The following is a 15,651-nucleotide window of genomic DNA, read 5'->3' on the forward strand; positions in this document are numbered from 1 at the left end:
CCTTTGCTGAAGATACCAGAAGACTTTTCACTGCATTAGTGTCTCTATGAGGTCCTCTTCTATTAGGACATAATAGGAAATGAGCTATGTGGTTGGAGACAAATTTGGTCACAGAGGTATTCGAGGCACTGTGTTAGAGCAATGTAAACATCAAACTAGTGTAAGCACTCTAGAAATGATTTCAGAAAAGAGTTTCATATACATTTTAAGTATTTCCCCAAAATACAGTATGGGGGTTTACCAAAGCATTCAGGAGATAACAAAAACAGGATACATCTTGGCTAAAAATACATGCTGTTTTGGGCTAAAGGAGGTATGCAATTCTTTAAAGCAGTCTGTATACTATCAAGCAATTTCAAATCAATTTGAAATTATAAAATGAATTATACATATTAATTCTGAAATAATTAATAATTAAAATTACTAATTCTGAAATAATAATTTCCAGTAATGGTGACAGAATTTGGGACCAGATGTCAAACTTGATAGAAAAAATATTTTTTTAGATCAAGGACTTATTTATAAGTAGAATACTATTTTAAATTAATTTTCTTTTCTTCTTTAAATGTCATTCCTCTTGAGAATACTACCAAATAATTTTTATTTTTATAGGCGTAATTCTATAATTATGGGTGTCTTCACCCTCTGCTTCATGCTACGGCTATCAAATATGATCTTAAAATAGAGTCTGAAGAAATTCTTGTTAAATAACTGACAATGACAGAATCTTGGCAAAAGTAAGTCAATCATATAACTGGAAAAAAAAAATAGAAACCAAAAAGAAAATCCAAAATAAAATACCTTTAGGATTTCATAAAGACCAAACACTCCCTATTATGGAATTACAGGGGACATCACAATTTGAATTCAAAGAAGAGTTAATAAAATGGTCATAGAAGTTTACCAAATTTTGCCACAACAGGAATTATATTGTTTCTGCTCACTTTACTTTCAGTTAAAACATCTTTGAACTTAGCTAATGGCTGTCTATCCCCATGGCTCAGGCACTGAGGTCATGAAGAACATCGTAGACAAAAAGACCATTGGAGGGAACACCCAAGCATGTTGGATCTTAGAAGCTTATCCTTATGCTGCAGAAGTCAGAGGAACTGAGCAATTAACTCTGAGAATTTTGCAAGAACAATTTAGACAATCCTTTGGGTCTGTGTTCCTAAAACCAATTCAAAACCAAATGTAAACTGTAGAGAGAGGCTCAAAGGGAGAATGGGGGACAGGGATTTAGAGTTTCTAATGTCTGTAATTTAAAAATATACACAGCATGGCAAAATGAAATTTAACTGGCAAATTTTAGAGGAAGAGGAACCATCCTATCAAAATTATATACTCATGATAAAGAGAGAAAACTTGAAGTGTGATGCCTTTATTATTGGTAAAACTGACAAATATTTAAATAGTAGTTTAAAAGGAGTTCCTTTAGGCTTATCAGAAACAAAGATTAAAAAACAATGTAATATTTAATTTAGAGACAATAATAAGAATAGGTTGATGGAAAATATGTTTGTTATGACTTATTTTAAAAAGGCAGTTTGATGTGGAAAAAATACAAGGATTAACCAACTTTTTAGAGATAAGATCCAGTTCCACTCCTCCTCTACCCTCAAACATACCTCAAAGGTGGGTAGTTTGCTGGAGGCAAAATGAAAACACATGTTAAAAATACTGTTTTATGGCATGAGGTATCATCAATTTTTATGTGAGGAATGACATGAAAATTCAGACTGACCATAAAATCAATCCATCATTCTAAAATTGTTGATCTATGGAGTGACACACCTGTATTTTTACAATTGATTCAAAGCCAGGGGTGGGTGTAGAGGGTAGAAATGTGATTCTGAGTTTCCATTGCTTTTGTAAATTGAAAAGAAACCCACAATTATTAGTCACTTTTTGTTGTCATATTACGGACATATTTTATCTAAAAAAACAAGTAAGGCTAAATAGTTTTTCTTGACTGCACTTTTAAAGAAATATTTAATAATGGCAACCTTTAATTTCTTCTTGTGACCATTTGCTAAGAAAAATGAAACGTGAGACTGAACAATGAATCAATTTCTGAAATTTTGTTTGAAAAGGAAACCTCTGGAGACTCTCTTAATCCCAACGGATAATGTCGACTTCTAATTGGCTGGGGTGAAATTTGGCTAAATGACTCTTCCAGACATCTGTAACAGACACATTTAATTTCATTTGTCCAAATACTCTTTTTTCATACTTTCATTTTTCTCCCAAGGTGTTTCTTTTGTACTTTGTCATTCACAGTCCTGTTCTTGTCTACTTGCCATTGATTAAGAATATAAAAAGGACGTGGATATACAAACTCCCATATTTTAGCAGAAGTCTGACTCTCATACTCTCATAACCTGATCAGCTATTAAGTCATCCTAGGACAGCTTATTGGGTGTATACAGCCATGTCATTCTTAATGATTGACTTAGTTTCCTTTATTATGTACCCATTTTTAGCTAATATGTCCCTCCCAATGCAAAGCTAAAAGGACAAATCAAATTCTATATAAGAAGTAAATCCAATCTTTAAGAAAAAAATTGTCTTGCTATATTTTCCCTTTAGTGGCCTATGCCTTTCCCCCATGTGACATGGTAATTTTTGTTCTGATTGAAAACTCATGGATAATCATCTTGAATACTTTCTTACATATTCATCTTTATAAAACACACACACACACACACACACACACACACACACACACACACAAATTGAGTATCCATGATAGTGAGACCACATTTGGAAATCTCTGATCTTGTTTGGTGGGGCCTGAGAGACAACTGGTCAATTCTTTTGAACACTGTTGACTATTCTGATTTCTTAAAATAGATTTTTCTGGCAGAAATGCAAGATATGCCATTATGTGTGGTCTACTCAACAACAATTTTGTGGTTTGTTGCTGTTTTGGGAAGTAATATTTGGGTGCGGTTTTTGACGATCAGTTCTTATGCAGAGACTAGCAGCCACATTTCCTCTCTGCTGGTTTCTCCCCATCTAGCTTTCCTGAGTTTCCACCATTGACAGTGTCGGGGACTTGGGTCTTCTCTACACACTGTTCCATTCGCTTCATTATCAAGTCCAGAAGGGTTTCCACTGCTTTCTCCACATTCTGGCCAGTTGCTGCACTTGTTTCAAAATATGGTATGCTTGAATAGAAGAGGTGACAAATATTTTTGAGAGGAAGAAATCAGAAAAGATACAACAAGATGTACAAATGAGTCACACATGCAATACCATGGCTGGCTGGAAGATTGTGAAATAATCATGATTTTGCCGGCTGAGTTGGAACACATCCTTGTTTTTTTTCCTCAGTGAGTAAGAACTGGTGGGCTGCTTTTTCCTATGTGTATCATCAATTTTATGGACAAGGGAACGGATGCAGGAGGTACTCAGGAAATAGAAGGTAAGGTATTACTATTGTTTCAAAAAATTAAGAGGGTAGAGATACCTAAACTAGTGATAAATATTACCATTAAAATATCATTTCCTTTTTAATCAATTATCTAGAAATATGACTTAAAAATTAAGCAGGCACTGAATAGGATATACATGTAAACAAAGAGTCTATATTTATTTGAAATCAAAAGTTTCAAGAAGACACATTTTCAAAGATCTTAAGGAGAGTTCTTCAGTAAAAAATTGGCAGATAAGATGAAACTTTTAAATTTAAAGTCTGTGTTGGAACTCAATTTATAATCACAGGGGTTTATTTAACATTATTTTTAAATCTGCCATTTAAGCTTGGCTTGGATGAGGATTGCAATACTATGTCCACATTAGGTATTATTTCTTAGAGTTTTATAGCTACTAGTTGAAAGGCAGTAGAATATAGTGTTGAAGATCATGAGCTCTGATCTCAGATTGCTTGGGTTGAATTCAAGCTCTGCTATTTACCAGCTACAGGACTGTCCATTGGTTACTTAATCTTTCCATGCCTCAATTCTTTGGAAATAAAATGGGATGACTCTAGATCTTCTATATATGGTTATGGAGGGTTAAATGAGTTAAAGTCTAGGGATGGTTGTTAGCTCATAATAAATATTCAGCAAACGTTAGCTGCTATTACTATTAAGTAATTGGATTAAAAGATCCCAGGGGCACCTGGGTGGCTCAGTCGGTTGAGCATCCGACTTCAGCTCAGGTCATGATCTCATGGTTTGTGGGTTCAAGCCCCGTGTCAGGCTCTGTGCTGACAGCTAGCTTGGAGCCTGAAGCCTGTCTTCAGATTCTGTGTCTCCCTCTCTCTCTGACCCTCCCCTGCTCATGCTGTTTCATTCTCTCTCTCAAAAATAAATAAAACATTAAAAAAATTAAAAGAAAAAGATCCCATACATTTCTCTGAAAGATCTTTTTCATTCTTGTGCCATTACTGATTCAAGGGGAGTCCTCCTAGTATCAACCTCCTATTCCTCTCCATTACACAGCAGCGTGCAAGGTTAGAGGACACCCACGTAAACGACTCACCCATATTTGTCAGCCAGGTCCCGGGCTTGCCTTTCATTGACTTCCCTCTGGTCTGGTAGGTCTGCCTTGTTGCCAATTAATATTATATCTGGATTTTCACAATAAGCATTTGCTTGCAGTTGGCCTTAGGAAGAAAGCAGATGGACCCAGCACATTAGTTATAAACAAGTGACGTCTAATGACTGCTCATACTTCAAATTCCTTTTGTTTTCATATTTCAAATTCCTAATCTAATTGTTCACCTCCAGCTTGACCGCCTACTAGTTATATTATATTAGCCAAGTTACTCTACTCTTCCCAACTGCATTCTTCGTCAGTAAAATGAATGAAGATAATGTCTCACAAATCACAGATTGTGAACATCAATAATAACTTATATAAAGGACCTGTATAATCACCTATCAGTGCTCTTCTACATATGGGTAAATGGACATAGCACTTCATACTATTTGTTCCTCAAATAAAAGTAGAGATAATAGAACATAATTTTTATTTATTTATTTATGTAGTGAAAGGTGGGAAGGGACAGAGAGAGAGGGAGAGAATTGCAGGCAGGCTCCATGCTGACAGTGCAGGGCCTGATACGGGGCTCAATCTCATAAACAGTAAGATTATGACCTGAGCCCAGATCAAGAATCAGACACTTAGTCGACTGAGCCACCCAGACACTCCAACCAGGATTTTTAAATGTGTAAGTTTGCTCTTTCCTTTAAGGGACTGCTACACTTCTATCTCCTGAAGTCCAAGGTGATGATCTATAAGAATAGAACATTTCTGAACCACCACAAGTTCATGTAGAAATAATTTTAAGACAGGTTTTTCTCTTTTCTCCAGGGTACACTGTTCAAAAGAGAGAAGAAAGAAGGAGGGAAGGAAAAAAGGATGGGCTGGAAGAGGGTTGGGGGAAGGGGAGAGGGAACAAGGAAGGAAAGAAAAAAGGAAGGAAATGATAAGAAATCTATCAACCTATATTTTTGAAATTACAGGGATTACTTTAATTTCTATCTCAAGGGATGCTGTATGAAACTTTGCCAAAAAAAAAAAAAAAAGACAAGTCTTACCCTGTAACACTAATTATCTGAGTGTTAAAAATTAAAGCGTTATGAGACATGCCAATTAATTATCTAAAATCTTAACAGTACCCTTCAGGAATTTTTTTTAAATAAGAAAAAATTCTGTCTTCCTTGAAACAGGATGAATAAGTCATTCTGTGAAAAAAATCTAGTAATCTTATTATTTCTTTATCTCCACAGAATCTAATAATACCACCAAAATTTAGATTAAAAAATACAATAATAAAAGGAAATAGAGACAGATCCTAGGATAAACACTCAACTGGAAAAGCAATTGAAGTCTGAATTTGTTGGCATTTTCCCTATGGTAGCCAGTGCGTTATTGAACTCGCATTTAAAGCAGTTATATATGTTAATTATAAATAATATATAATAAGAATAAATAGATATTTTTGAGCATCTATTCTGTGCCAGACACTAATCTAGGCTTTGCACCATTGCAATGGAACAAAGCAGACGAAGTCTGCACTAATAGAGTTCCCAAATCTAGTGGCAGAGAGTCAAAAGGACAAGTAAACAAAGAAATACATGCTATAATGTCAGGTGGTAGGAAGGGACAGAAGGAAATAGACAGTACATTGAGGAGATACAAAGTAAGGAAGAGTACTAGATTAGACGGGTGGTCAGGGAAGCCTTCCTCCAAGAGATAAATTGGGTTTGAACAAACCCTTGAAGGGTCCTGTACATGGGAGCTGAGAAATCAAGGCAGAAAAAAATCAGAAAGTTCAAAGCCACAGGTAGGACTATGCCTTTTGTCTCTGTCGGCGGGTGAGATGTTTGGCTGGAGGCTGGTGAGCTGGGGCAGAATAAGACAGGAACCCAAGGTCTTATGTCCATGGCCTCGCAGGTCAATGAAGGACTCTGGGTTTTATTCTAAGTGATTTGGGAGGTCCCAGAAGGACTCTGAGCAGGGAAATAGCATGGCCCAATGTTTTAAAAAGTATCACTCTGGCCATAGACAGCCCTGACAAATCTAGAAGTGAGTCCCACAGAGCAGCTTGTATACCCCATTAGGATCAAAATTCATATTTGTAATAAAAATGCAAATGAAATATTCTCTATAGTGCTATATCAATTTTTCAAAAAGGAAATCAAATGCTACTATCCTGGGCTGACATATATCAATCTGTCTTTAATAACTGATTAGGCTACTTTTAACTTAATGTTATATCTAACTTGTATAGATTTTTCTATTCAAGGCTTCTTTACATTTGAACATTTTTTCCAAAAATGTACAATCTCCACATGAGATGAATGACACATGGTACCTTATCTTCACGTGGCTGGTCTGCTCGGGAGGAGTTTCTCACCAAATTAATCCACTGGTTAATTAATTCGTTAGTTAACCCATGTGCAAGGGCACATATTTTTTGGTGTCAGTGAACCCTCTCAGAATACACTGCTGCTTTTCCCTGTCTCCTTTCCAGGTTAGATGTGGCAGCTCACATAGTTGTAAGGAGTCTTTTAAGACTTACTGGATAAGTGGAATTAATAGCCTTTCAATTGCAATCCTAATGACTTTGAATGTAGGTGGTGATGGAGCTACAAGGCTTCTTCTAAGATACAATTCCAAGTCACGTTAGGTGAGCCACATTAAGGCCATCACTTTGAAGTGAGACAGCAAATGCTAAACTCATGAACTCTCAAAGTTACTCAGAGTTAACCCAATCTGGTTTCATATCGTGAAGCAAAGAAGTTGAGGCCCAAAGTGGCCAATGCAAGTTAGTTGATCCCACTTACTCATCCAGTTTCTGACATTTAAGAAGCTCTGTTGACTGGTGAGGTCAAACATTAATAAGAAACCCATGGCATCTCTGAAAAACGCAGTGGTGAGGCTCCGGAATCTGCCAAGAAAACACAGTGGAGTGTTCTGGAAGTTAGCCCACAAACATATTACAACGACAATACACACAACACTATTTTACTTTGAAATGTGAAATCTCCATGGCATCCCTTATGGATTCTCCTACAGAATGAGAACGTGGATAGAAAGAATGCTAAAGGGTGAGGGGAGGACTTCTGGTTGTAGACATTTTTTTAGGATCACATCCTGGCTTTATGGTCTAGAGCACTTACATACAGAGAGTTTGTAACATTCAATCACACACTGGCTTACATAGCCCCTTGGACTTGTTGGGCCCCTTATTGGCTCATGGATATCTTGTGGTCTGCAGCTAAAATGGAAGCCACTTTCAAATGAGAACTTTAACTAAAACTTTCCAATCCCCCTTGTCTATGCCTAGAAAAAGCCTGGCACTCGGTAATCTAAAAATGAATGCCCATGATTACATGCAGAAAACCGAAACTTGTTAGCAGCTGGAGATAGGGCACTTTTGAAGAGAAAAACAATGTTGGTGAGAAAACTTTTTTAGAAGTATTTTGGGGGTAGAGCTGAATTTGAGTCTGGCATCCATGTCTCTTGAGGAAGAGGGAAAAAACACTGAATAAAGGAGAAAGAAGAAAATGATTAGGGGAAGCAAGGCAAGGTCAGAGAGACCTAGTTGGTGGAGGCAGAAAGCAAGAACACGCATCTCTAATAGAGGATTTTGAAGAATATATTCTATCATGTACAGTGTAAAGACTTTGGCTTCTCTGCTCCTACCTCCTCCACCCCAAAATCTTCAGTGAAACTGAAGGTGTGCTGAGCTCCACTTCAGTGTTAAAAATGGGCAAAACCAGAGACCACACAGAGGGACCAGAGAAGGTTTGGGCTACATTGATACAGAATTGAATTTGGAAATGGGTTTTTAGAAAGGCACATAACTTTGAAAAACAGAATACCACTTCCTATCCTAAATGTCCTCCTAAGTCTGGACTCCTATGTTAGCCTCTTTGTAGATTCTTGGTTTTTCTGGAGTTCTCTTCTCAACCCCTTGCTGCTCTGCATACACGCACTGAGTAGTCTCATCCATTTCCCTGGCTCAATTATCACCTATACGTTGGACCCTAAATGAACAGGTCTAGATTGGTCCTGCCCTTCATGCTGCATGCCCAGTGACTTGTTGTACGTTTCCAGTTGGAGGAAACTGAGGCACCACTAACTTCCCATGTCTAAACCCAAACTGGTCCCTCCTCCTGATTTCTTCTTCTGTCAATGCGTCATCATCCTCAGTCATGCCCCAGCTCTTCTTTCTCCTTCACTCACTGTATACAATCACCAAGCATCTCCTGACTTTTTCATTTCCATCCATCTGCTCTCGTTTTGAACCTATTATCTTTTCCCTTAATAACTTCAACAGCCTTCTTAACAGGATTCCTGTCTCTAGTTTTGTTTGGGACCCTCCCCTTCAAGGATTTCTCCCCCCTTGGTTATATAAATCCTCTGCTGAAAACATCTAAACAATGATGCATTGCTCTTAAGATAATGACTGAACTCTTTAATAAGCTTTCAGGCTCTGCATGAACTGATCCTTGCTCATCTATCCTGCTTCATCTCCTGACTACCCACAGGCATACCAATCTTCCTTAGTTCTTAGAAAGTTCACTCTCTCCCCTGGGCTCTCACACATGCTGTTCTTTCTGTGGGTAACCTTGGCTTAATGCTTCCTCGATCTCCCACCTCTTTAGCCTGGGTAAGACTCACTCGCTCATGCATTGTGTGCGAGCGTGTGTTTGTGTGTGGGGGGGTATTTGTGTGTGTGGGTGTGTGTCTATATCTACATCTATCTGAGGAAATGTCACTTTCTCAAGCAGCCTTCTTAACACCCACATCTGGTTATGGGCTCCTCCTGGTGCACCTGCCTATCACCCTTTGTTTTCCTGACATTGTCCTAAGGCTGTATTGCAATTGTTCCTTATCTATTCAAATGCTACCTTAGACTTGTAAGCCCCACCAGAAAGAAGTTGTATTTCTAACTTGTTATCCATTACATTTTCATGGTCTTGAGCATAGTATTTGTTCATGAAATGTTTGTCAAATTAAGAGAAAAAAAGAAATAAAGACAAACACAAAGGATATAAAATTATGAAAGATTTCAATGACTGCATTAGAGAACAATTCTTTTAATACCAAAGCAAGGAGAATAGGTATTTAGTGACTATGTATTCCCGCATTTGATTTCTTTGGTAAGGCATTAATCATGATAACTATGAAATAGCAAAGATTTGACTCAATTTTTTTCTTGTGGAATAGCTCTTACCAGTTGCTAGAAGCTCACAGAGATTATAGCACTTTTTTGAAAGTTTTCTTTCTCTTTGGGGACTAGTTGTATTCACAAAATTGTCTCCTACTCAATCACAAAAGTGGGGCTAAGACAACTGCTCTCTGTTCTCATCCTAAAAGAGAGAGAGTTGGGTATGTGTGTCTCATTTAAGGACAAGACTGTACCATATCCCCTCTCATCGCCCATAGCACATGACAAAGTTAATTTTACAACATGTTTACTGTACAGATCTCACTGGCGTAAACAAGCTTGCATCCACAGCAACACAGGACACGATCGCTCTGCAACAGGCTGATATCCTGGGCCATTCAGCCCAGCCCCACTGTGACCCCCATTCTTCCCAGGGCTCCTCCAGGGGAAAGGTAATTGATTTCCGGTTTCACCCCCAATCTCATTCTCTCCAGTGAGTCAGCAGAGTGGGGAGAGCTAGAACCACATCAAAAAACAAACAAAAGCAAGGATCTCGGAGTCACATTATTATTAGTCTCTCCCTCACTGGAAACCTCTATCCTTGAGGTGTATTTACATAAGGGGTATGATAATTTCCCTTGTTCCCAGGATACCGCTTTTATCAATAAGCATTCTCTTATATGGATTATACTGCCAGATGTTTTTAGGCCCAGGGTTGAGGTGTGAGACACTGTTTATCTTGTTGCATGGCTACACCTGGTGTCTATACAGAATGCAACATTCTCAAGGGATGAATCACCCGGTGTTACTGAGACCCTCCCTCGCTTTGCTCACTGCCCTCACAGAGCGGCTGTCAGAAGGGGGCAGAGGAGAGAGCCTACCATCACGCTAGGCTGACATATCATGTGTGAGGACATATGGGAACCACATTTTCTCATAGTACTTCTTCAGAAATGAATTAAATCGGTCTATAAAACATACATCTTTGTGACAACAAAACTGACATATGAACAGAGATTCTTGTGAGGAATAACTTCAGAAGAACTAGCGGTGTTGAAGAATGTGTGTAAATGGAATTCACAGTCAAAAGAGCTAACAGAGAGGGCCCAGCACCTCTCCTGGCGTTTACACTCACTGAAAGCGAGAACACTTTGGATGCATTTCAAAAACTAAAGTGTTTACAAGCATAAACATTCTAAGACATGTGATGCCGGATTTGGAGGTATGTGCTTTCTCAATATCTTCTCTGACAATCCACTGCCAATTTTTATTTAAACTGAGATTGAAAAGCTTCACTAGCTTATGGTCTTTAGCTTGCTGAAACCTTGGATCTCAAAGAAATATATTTTCATCAAATAATGGAACAGTATCTCCAGTTCTAAGCAAACAAGACTCCTTCCTACTGAGATTGTCTTGCCTTGGACATTGATTCAGAGAAGATGCTAGAAAACCATGCATGTCTCTGCCCTGGTAATGCTGACAATTTTGTTGGGGTAAGAAGGCCACAGGTGAAGCAATAAAAGATTCACCTTATTCCAGGGGGTATATAATTAATTGAGTAACTTAAGGGATAGAAGGATCAGTGTTATAGGAGTTCAGAGCAAGAGGAAGTTTGTTTCAGGTGGGTGTTTAGAAAGGCCCCACAGAAGGAGGTAATACTTGAGCCAAGCCTGGTGAAAAGAGAGGATCAGGGAAGGTGGGGAGGGAGGAAAATATTCTGGCTAGAGAGCAATGGTGTGACCCAAATTTTAGAAAACTAAGCCAGTCAAGTGGCAGAGGACAAAGAAATGAGAAAGGCCTTACCTCCCTTTCTTTAATTCCCTCTTCAGGTTGCACTTCTCATAATGTCAATTTCCCACCTTAATTTAATTAAATGCTAAAGAAGGTTTTTTTTTTCTTATTTGAAAGTACAAAGACAACACGAGGATCTTCAGAGTTTTTGAAGATCTGATTTTTGAAATTGTACCATATACACAATGGTATCTATGGTCAATTAACTATAAGTAATTTGTTCTTATTTCTTGACATAAATGTCTATTTTGAAACCAGGAGAAGAGTCGCAGTCATCTGACTTTCAAGATCTCGTGCAGCATTCACTTTAAAGTAAATTTTCTAAGTTGTTTGTAGCTAAAAACAAAGTAATTTACTATTACCGCTCTTGTCCTGCAGTGTCCCACAGCTGAAGATGCACCTTAAATGCTTTCCCTGATGATCCACTGGGCCCCTGGGCATTATAAACCTAAAAGATAAATTTTCGTCAGTTGATATTTCTTTGGATTTTGTCAACATTCAAATTCTCTTGGTTCACTCAGCATGTTTTTTCTCAATTACTATAATCAAAGTTCAGAGTGCAGAATAAATATTTGCTCTGTTTTTTTCCAGAAGTATCACATAGACTCTCACTTTTAAATGTCAAGTACAAGTATGATTTTCAACACAATTTAGGCATACTGCAAACTTAAATTAGACACCTTCTGTCACTTCCTTCATGGAGGCAGCAAACATTAGATTTAGGACCCAAGTTCTAGGTTCAAGTATCAACTCTTCATTTCACTTCTTTGACTCTTATTTTCCTATAGCAAATTGAGACCCACAATCTCTTCCTATTTTACCGAGTTCCTGAAAACCTAAATAACAGATGTAATGCACTTCTAAAGCAATAAAATGCTTTACTAATACCTGAATATCTTTTACTGTGACTTAGACATTTAAAACGACCTACTCATGAAATATGCACATTATTTCTTCATAAGTTTGCACAAGATATTTCAAGTCTTCCTGTACTAGCAATTTTTCCAAAGGCTCTTAATGTTTAAAATTTCAAAATTATGGCCTTTTGACTTCTTATTTCAGCAAAGCATAACAACTTTAAAACTTAATCAGCTCTCCTAAGTATGGGTTAGTAAAAATGTTTAAAGGGAAAACTCTGTAACAAGTTCTACCTAGACCAGTGGAGGCATTTGGGAGCGGTGAAGTCACAAGAAAATGCTGGAGGTGTTAGAAACAAGGTTGCTAAGACTACACTAAAATGTATTGACTTTCAGATCAGGCACAAGATTTATAAGGAACCATGAATTTAACTTCTCAACCACTATTTCCTTCCCCCCTACCCCAATTCTCAAAGAAAAGAGTAGACTTGTGACATCAATTGGAAGCAGCAGCCATGTTGGCAATCACAAATACCTTGGGTGGCAGTAAATCTGGCTAAGCTTATGTGTCTATGCTACATGTCTCACATGTCACAATATCCTTATTCCTGTCATTAGCGTCTAGCATAGGAGCAGAAAGCAGTCATAATTCTCACTTAAGCTCCCTTATCTTGTAAAATAGCATGGACTGGTCTCACATTCTGTTCATAATAAGCCAGTGATTGATAGCTGAGTCTACACATAAATACAAATGCAGCAAGAACTTACAAAGCTCATGTTCCAGCTATTTGCCAATCATCCTTTTATTAACTTCTCTCTTAAGTGGAGAAATGAACAACACTAGTTCTTATTGAGAAACTTAGAGCAAGAGTGAATGTTTTCGCCACCTGAATAATTCTGGTTTTGAAGGATTCCTAGAGAATTCATAGAATTCATATAAATCCATAAACTATTTATTTGTCCTATATACTTTTGGAGATAAGTCATTGTGTCACTCAACATTTTTCTTAGCAAACTGTTTTTTATGGTTGACAAAATTAAAAATATTCTAAATTGAATTAAAGTGACAGGTTATGAATTTCCTGCAAAAAAAAAAAAAGACAGACTCCTTGCAATTCAGTAAACATAGCTCCTTAATTCTATTTTATATGGGGGGATGAACAACAAGGTTAACATAACAGTATGGTTAATAACTCACCACACGTTTTTCCCGAAAGTCTATTCCTACTGTGGTGATAAACTTGGGATTGAATTTATTGTCTGTGTATCGATAAAGAAATGTCGTCTTCCCCACGCCTGAATCTCCAAGGGCCAGGAGTTTGATCAGATAGTCATAGTCCCCATCAGTCATAGTGATGCACTTGGTGGGCCTGTGTAGGAGAGGAAAAATAGGCTATGATAAAAATTGGTCCCCTTTGCCTTCCTTCAAAACACAACATAAATTTATGTTTCAAGCTTAAAATAATTGAATACTTCCATTCTGCCAAATTCTGAATGAACTTGTACAGAGCAGCTTCGGAAGAAAGAGCATATCTACCATCTCGCTCAGTACAAATCTTCTTACATCGTGTCAGTTAATATGGAACAAAAAGCTATACAATGACAGGATACCCACAGGAGCCACTGCCCCGGCAATAGTACGACTTGAAGAGCCAACAGCCTTTATTTTAAATCCAGTGCCCTATGGGACCAGGAGTCTGGTGCTAGGAAGAGAAGGTTACGAGAAACAGAATAGCCGGCCCAAGATCATGCAGGTAGGCTGGGGAGAGATTGAAATTATACATGGGTAGTGGAAGAGAAAAACCTAGGGGAACATTTTGCATCTAATCATGGATAATGAGCTTTCTATTATGTGCATGCAAAATATTCCTTTTTAATTTAAAAAATTTAACAACTGAGATGACAACCTTTAAAAACATTATTTGAAATCCTTTCAAAAGCAGTGTCTAACAATCTTCTGTTTTGAAATACCAAGGCCTCTGTTCTCCAATGGCAAATCTGCTGTATTTGGCAAATCTGCTGACTGTTTTCCAGACCTTGAAAAAGGAGAAAATCTAGCAAGAAGCATAACTATGGTAATTCTGTTAGTATCTCACCTGCCCGAAGGAATGTCATTTGCCAGTTTTTTCCATTGCCCTCACCTCCTTTGCCTCGGTCTTAATTTCTTCTGTTACAATGACTATGGGTGACACCATGGGTAAATGCCAAGAACACATGTAATGTCTTTGAATTCTACACTACCGCCTGCCAAATGCTTAATGACATTTCCACTCCTGAGGTCAGCAAAATGATTTGCCATTTGGTAAAACTTTCTGATTTGTGAGTTGTTGAAATGGGTTTATTATAGCCCAGGTAGAGGAAGGACTATAAAGATATTCCTAGAAAAGTATCTGTCCTATAATACAAGACGGAAGAATATTTTCCCACCTTTACAGATCCAGAAAACATCATGCTCTTCAGTTCTGGAGTGATTAAAATTAAATTTCAACAATAGGTTATCCCATAGACAGATCTAAAAATTGCTAGATAATTCTAGTCATTTCCTACCTGTAAGAAAATGGTGCATATGTTCAACAATTCAAGCAAAACTTTATTTTTATAGTGTCACTTTGTTAGTCATCAAAACTAAAAGTTTTAATGTCTTTGGATAAATAATGATGGAGATGATAATTAGGTACTTAGCAAATCTGTATCGTTACATCATTCGGAACATCAGTGAATGTTTTTACATTAGAATCTTCTGAAATATGAACCCTAGTGCTGCGAAATCCTGCTAAATTTATTATGGATATGTTTCTTTAATTAATGAATTGTTTCTCAGTTAAAGTGTTTTGAGAGCTGCCAATACCTACTTCTATGCTAAAGCTCTCCTCCCCTATAATATGCTTTCTTCACTGAGTAGGACTCTCATACGGTGAATGTTGGCTGACGATAAATGTTCTCTCTTTCATTGTTGTTGCTTCTGTTCAGTATCTATATGAAGTATAATTGTTGCTCCAGAAGAAATGCTTAGCTTCTACCAATAACCAGCCTTCCTTAATAAAAAGATACGGGTATCTCAAGTATTGACATGAAATTCTTCTTGGGAAAATGTCTTCAATAATGGTCTTTAAGCCGCGATTAGTTCCAAGTTTGGATGGTCCTGAATATGTTACTAGAACATTACAGTTGAAGATGGTGCTTCTCCTACTCTTTGAGCCAAATGGGTTGCTAGAAGAGATAGATATCAACACCACCATCTCTCGGCCTTCTTCTCGCTTTCTCTCCCAGACTTACTCATGTGAAACTCCTCTGCAGGATGATAAAGTCTATCATTTCACTAGTAGTACTGGGCGAAGCTGTTAATTCTCTTGGGAAAGAAAGGTTAAT

At 37.6% G+C, this 15,651-nt stretch overlaps 1 protein-coding gene across 2 annotated transcripts in view; it reads right to left on the reverse strand.

Annotated features, from left to right (window-relative positions):
• Positions 1-2,762: 2,762 nt before the first annotated feature.
• RAB27B (RAB27B, member RAS oncogene family) overlaps positions 2,763-15,651 on the reverse strand; it is a 76,896-nt gene continuing 64,007 nt past the window's right edge. For both annotated transcript variants that reach the window (XM_029922409.1, XM_029922408.1), the window contains exons 2-6: positions 13,481-13,652; positions 11,788-11,873; positions 7,302-7,405; positions 4,489-4,612; positions 2,763-3,170 (exon numbers count right to left, since the gene is read on the reverse strand). In XM_029922409.1, coding sequence (XP_029778269.1) covers positions 2,981-3,170; positions 4,489-4,612; positions 7,302-7,405; positions 11,788-11,873; positions 13,481-13,633 — 657 coding nt within the window. In that variant the 5' untranslated portion in view covers positions 13,634-13,652 and the 3' untranslated portion in view covers positions 2,763-2,980. The remainder of the gene's footprint in view (positions 3,171-4,488; positions 4,613-7,301; positions 7,406-11,787; positions 11,874-13,480; positions 13,653-15,651) is intronic.

The sequence above is a fragment of the Suricata suricatta genome, chromosome 14 (genome assembly GCF_006229205.1).
Source record: "Suricata suricatta isolate VVHF042 chromosome 14, meerkat_22Aug2017_6uvM2_HiC, whole genome shotgun sequence".
Classification (NCBI taxonomy): Eukaryota; Metazoa; Chordata; class Mammalia; order Carnivora; family Herpestidae; genus Suricata; species Suricata suricatta.